The sequence below is a fragment of the Bacillus rossius genome, unplaced genomic scaffold (genome assembly GCF_032445375.1).
Source record: "Bacillus rossius redtenbacheri isolate Brsri unplaced genomic scaffold, Brsri_v3 Brsri_v3_scf941, whole genome shotgun sequence".
NCBI lineage: Eukaryota > Metazoa > Arthropoda > Insecta > Phasmatodea > Bacillidae > Bacillus > Bacillus rossius.
This window is the reverse complement of record NW_026963186.1, coordinates 5990-12040: the sequence shown is the minus strand read 5'-3', so window position 1 is coordinate 12040 and position 6051 is coordinate 5990. Positions and strand designations below refer to the sequence as shown.

Here is a 6051-nt window from a genome sequence, read left to right as displayed (position 1 = left end):
GGCCAAGTATCTGGAGGCCATGCCAAACTCTAGTGGTGGATTCAACGTGTATCGAGATTTTATTAATACTAAATTAGGAGTTTTTCATACACCAACCGGATTATATTGCGCGAAGACACCACTCCTCAGATTCACAACTGAAAAGAATTACTGTTTCTGTTCGGCCGACGACGAAAATGCTGCAGTTAACATTTTGGATCTACAGATTTACACGGAGGCTGCGCGGCTGTTGTGTTTCAAACAAGCAGAGTTGTTTTGTGCTTGGGTGTTACTGCCGGGCCTTAACGACCTTTCTGGGGCACAGTCGGCCTTTACAAACACGGAAATCGACTCGCTGGTAAAACTGGTGAAGAAATTCTTTCTTTTCAACGATCAAATTGGAAGGAGTAATTTCTACTACATGTACGAGACAATTTTACGAGCGAAACCCCATTTTGCCAGATGGCTGGCATTGACAAAGACGGTCAAGAATAATTGCGACAAATACAAAATAGACGATCTGGACATAACGTTCGATCAAATGTCTCGGGGCATTACAGATGCGCCTCTCGAACAAAACCTCCCTTTACCATCCGAAATGAGCGAAATGTTGGCAGTGATGGAACATCACATTATTGGATTTGATCAATCTACCGATTCGTGGATGTGCGCTACTGCCCTTCTGATGATGATGTTGGATTCGAGGGCACTAGTACCGCGACTACCATGGTCCCGTGAAGAAGATACACTACCAATATGTGAACGCACACTAGAAAATACACCGACGCATCTGCAAAATAAAGAGATCCTTTTTGGGTCCAAGACGGTTCCCGATCAGCTTTTACACGTTATGTATTCCATATCCCAGATGCTCAGATTCGACGGCCCTTCCGTCAAAGAATTTATGTGCGCTCTCACACAATTATACACACCTGGCGCAACTAGAAAAAGGATGTTGCTTTTGGTCGGCGGAACATCGGGTGGAAAGTCGACCTTCATGAGATGGCTCACCGAGATGAACGCTCCTTCCACGCACAGCACCGCCGCCACGCTCGGCTCGGCGGAGAACGGAAACAACGGTCCGCATCAACAATCGATAGATATGTGTTCCAAATATTTGGTTGTGTGCAACGAGGCAGCGTACATAGATGCTCCCATGCTGAAAATTATAACTGGTTCGGATATCTTGGAAAAGCGAGCCATGTACGCTCAAACACACACAAATTTAACCCCATTCGCATACGTAGTTGGTGTATCAAATCAACTACCAAGATTGGGCACGACAAATCGTCGAGCCCAAATCGCCGATGATGCCATTAGATCTAGGCTGGCTCTATTTGAATTGGTAGTGAAATTCTCTCCGTCATCATCAGGAAATACTCTCAGAGATTATGATTTAAGAACTGTGAAAAGGTGTAGTTTCGACGAAAGAGCTGCGCCTAGGCATTTGAGCAATTTGATATACGCTACGTTTAGGGACGAGACAATTATGATTCCTTCAGATTGGAGATCCCCCATTCTCGAACGCTTCATGATTCAAAACAACCCGCTCTATGCCCTTCTCGAATCAGCAGGAATAAAATTCGACCCATTTGGGTGCATACCGCTGAATGTTTTGAGGACAAAAGTAGAGTCTGTTTTGAACGACAAAAAATTCAGTGACAAATTCAAGGATTGGGCGAGTGTTAAATTGATGCTATTTGCGGCAGATAGCGGTCATTATACTCTGGACGATGCGCAAAAGACAGTGAGGGGGCTGCGCAATCACGACCCGAAGTCGTTGATGGCAAGGACGGCTGATATTTTGATAAATCACGTAGGCAAACTAATGGTGCCATCGCCGGATGAAGATATAACTTTCCTTGAAGTACAGCGGAAATTGTTTAGTGTTCTGAATCAAGACCCCTACCTTACAGCAACGGTATTTTCCGCAATAAAATTTAAATATGCAGATAACATTGCAAATGGGACGAAGTTTAGACTGGTACGTATGGTCAATTTAGATAACTTCACATCCACTTAATTTTTTTCTATCAGTTTTCGTTCGTACACGAATTTGCGTTCGTACATCATGCAGAATCGCAAATTCATGATTTTGCGTTCGTGCACCGTGCACAATCGCAAATTCGTGAATTTGCGTTCGTCCAACTTACCTGATCGCAAATTCGTGAATTTGCGTTCGTACATCATGCAGAATCGCAAATTCGTGAATTTGCGTTCGTACATCATGCAGAATCGCAAATTCGTGAATTTGCGTTCGTACATCTTACCTCATCGCTAATTCACGAATTTCCGTTCGTACATCGTGCACAATCGCAAATTCGTGAATTTGCGTTCGTACATCGTGCACAATCGCAAATTCGTGAATTTGCGTTCGTGCACGTTACCTGAGTTTGGGTGATTGGGTAGTGGAAGCAGGGTAGTGGAAGCAAAAAAAACAATGTCTAATAACGTCTGTTTTATTTATACAAATATAGTTACAGCTAGTCACTTTCATATTCTTCACTTGCCGACTCCTCAAAGTCAGTATCATCATCGTCATCACTCGCACTCTCGATCATCCCCTCTAATAATTCTGGTTTGTGAGAGATAAATGCCAATCGCCCACCACTGAAACTACAAAGCTCCAGAAACGCTTTAGCAAGCCGTTCGCCGTGATCATGGCGACCCCGTTGATTACTCAAAGTTTTTAAAGTGAAAGAGAGTTGATTTGCAACAAACCCATTTTCCATAGTCATGAGATCAATCTTCTTTAACCCCACTTTACTCTGTTGCGTGTCATCGATGTGGTGTATGAAGAAAGCCAAAGGCGCGCAAAGAGATCCGTCCATCGACATGGCTAGTCGCGAGCTGTTCTTCATTGCCAGTATTTGACTGGCAACAACTCTGCCTATCACGCTGACTGGTGAATAGAGAACTTGTGGGTGTACACATTGTCCTTCCCGAGTCCAAAATTTAAATTTTGATAGGTCGGAAGTTTTGCTGCACACACCTTTTTGTCCGTGTTTGTTGGACAACTTGTGACCGACGCCCAAGGGTTTGTAATACTCATAATGTACGAATATTATTCCTAGCGGTTTCTGCCAATCGCTCCATATATTGCACTTTTCAAAAGAAGATGAGTCTTCGTAGCTGAGGATATAACGGTAGCGACCCTTTATTTCTACAGAATTCACCACTAACCTCGGTGAACCAATTATTTTTAAAGGTTCTGCGCAGTGGAGGGTCCCAAATATGATAGAACCGCAAACTTCTTGGTTTGTGGGGGAATATTCGATACCGTCGGGTAACTTTGTGATTTTCTTGCTACGAACCTCGTATTGAACTTTGGCTTGTAGCGTTATAGACACCAACTTCTTCGGCCCGGTTCTCGACAGTCTTTCGTCCAACACAATACCATCCTCATTGGTTCCTCCACCCACATCACCAAAGGCAGCCCACAAAATACAGTGATCTGCGAACGCGAAATTCTCATCCATTTTGTTTTCGCACTCGGAATTATTTTCCGCCAAGTGCAATTCGTAGTTTTTCTTCACGGTCGAGTTTGCAGGTAGTGGCCAATTGATTGTCACTCTTCCCAGTATGGTGTTTTCCGTGGTCTGACAATGTGTGCGCCAAGCGTGCCTCTGGCTTTGAGTGCAGAGCAGGTTAACCAGCCCAGTTGGATCCAAGGGTTTGGAACTTCTCGAACGATTAGCAGAACCCATTTCGACAGCGATAATCTTTCGTTTAGGCACCAACTTGGACAAAAAGCGGTCGTAAGCGTCGAGATCTGGAAAAGGAATTAAATCGCTCAATACAAATCCATCAATTTCCTTAGTTGGAATGAGCATTTTATCTTTGGATATATGATCAAACTTCTCTGATAAACCGGGAGGCACCACATCAGAATGGGACAATATGGCCTGGTGCGTATAGTCCCTCGGATTGCTGCTTTTTTGGTGGTTTGTAACACTAGTCTGTAGGTCTCCTTCTGCGGGGTGTGCAAGTGCACAATGATACCCGATTGTTCTTTCAAATGCAGCTTTCAACATGGGAGTTGTGAGTTCTGCAGAATGACCCTTGAGATTTGCCACGCTGACTGTTATTTTTACACCCTTTTGCGCAAAAGTCAGATTACTCATTCTAGTCACCAACGGCCCGCATAAAGTGAGGGGATGAGACGTCTCGAATGCGTCAGCCCATATTCTTTGATGTTCGTAAGGTGTTATGCAGAAATCAAAATGCGGGTCGAAGCGCATAACAGCGCCCCCTTTGGTAAGTATGTTGAGGAATTCGCTCCCAATCAACCTGAACGCGATTGTTGGCCACTTCTTTTTCAAACCCTCGAGAAAGGTGACATCTGTTTTTGCCCAACCAAAAGTTAACCAACCATCGATCGCAATCATACGACCTCCTTTGATTTTTTCTTTTTCGAGTCTCATTTTGATGTCGTCGACCACGGATACTGGATCCAGTCGGGGGGAGCTGATGGTCAGCATGGAAAATGTCAAATTTTCACCCGCACCTTTCATGTCTTTGTTCGTTACGGGGCATATAAATTTGTTTGCATCGGCGGGATAAAAAAGAGCGCTGGAATTCTTAGTTCTGTTATTGACGAACCGAGATATCGTGCTGCAGAGATGGTGGATTTTGTCCAATTTTTGACCGTCAACTGCCATGTAGATAGTTTTCGAGTCTTGGGCCATCGCTGCTGTGTTTTTGTTGGAAATTGCAAAGAACAATCCACCGGTCTCGAATCGGGTCCGTAGAAACTGTGCTATGTTATTTCTGCGCTTAATTCCTTTGCGCCACAAAACAAAATGAATAGCGCGTTCGAACAATTTACCAACCGTGATGAATGTCTTGTTTCCGGCACTGTCGATATCCGGAGCATCTTCGAGAGACTCGTCCCAAAATTCTGTGTATTTGCGCAGTACCAGATCTGCTTGCGGCGGGTCGTCGATCATGCAGTGACGGCTCATTTCAATCATTACACTGATGAAGTCGGAAGAATTTTCCTCCGAAGATGCCCCTTCGTTGGTGCGTTTGTATTTGGTCGGCTTCTCGTCTGAAGAGCCTGGACGATCAATGGAAATACCACCGGTCCGAGTGTATACAAGTGGTATGTCATTACCCACCTTTGGACGTAAAGTCAATTTATAAGATAGCTCCCTTTTGTTGGCGTACACGTGTCCTCCTCGGATGTTATTCGTCATGAACGTTGGTATCATTTGAACAACGCCCGAAACTATAATGGCACCATACATCTTCCTATCATCCGGACAACACCACACTCTTCTGATGGACTTGTCAACATCCGAACCCAAAAGAATCGGGATGAGCTTATGATTTACGGTGACTTCTCCGTATTTTTCAATGTCCGGTATTACTGCGCATGCAAAGTAATTTTTGCGTCTTTTAAATATGTCCGTCAAGAAGCCGTCCTCGGTTCGCCAAACATCGTAGCAGGGACAATCCCGCACGATGTATTTAGACAATAGAGCATCGTACTCTGTCGTTATGAAACTCACGAAGGTATCGCCCATTTCAGACGCACTGGTAAATCACAGATACAAACTACGAGTCCGACATGGCTGGTGACGAGGGGCAAACTCCTTTTCTTCAAACATCTACCAGTTTTTATATAGGCGACAGACCTCCGACCGAAGAATGGATTCACTACAAATTCTTAGCACCAATGAGAAGATACGGAAACAACAATCCTTGCCTCGTGGAAGATAAGTATGTCCCAATCGAAGCGGCGGTGAAGCGAGGCGATGCAGAATTATGGTGTCAATCATTCGCTAATCTATTGCATCAGATTGTCGAAATCGATAACCTCCCCCAAACAAGGACTTTTGGGGAAGAGGTAGAGTTACTCAGACAGCGTGCCAACAAAAATTTGATGCATGCGACTTCGGCAGGTGAGTTGACAAAGAGTCAGGCGGGATTGCTCTTGTCGTGCACCAGTTTTCTTGATCATATAAACGAACCAGCTTTGATGTTGAACCTTACAGACTCACACGTCACCAAGGCCATTCTGGCTTACGATCCAAATGGAGAACCTTTAAATTCTCTTCTGGAAAACCT

At 44.4% G+C, this 6051-nt stretch overlaps 1 protein-coding gene across 1 annotated transcript; it reads right to left on the bottom strand.

Moving 5' to 3' along the window:
* Positions 1 to 2409: 2409 nt before the first annotated feature.
* Positions 2410 to 5507, bottom strand: LOC134546051 (uncharacterized). Its single transcript, XM_063388665.1, has one exon. The coding sequence runs from the start codon at positions 5505 to 5507 to the stop codon at positions 2463 to 2465; it is 3045 nt and encodes a 1014-aa protein (XP_063244735.1). The 3' UTR covers positions 2410 to 2462.
* Between the last annotated feature and the right edge of the window lie 544 nt (positions 5508 to 6051).

Coding starts and splice junctions, on each gene's coding strand:
- LOC134546051 (XM_063388665.1), bottom strand. CDS start 5,507: ATGGGCGATACCTTCGTGAGTTTCATAACGACAGAGTACGATGCTCTA.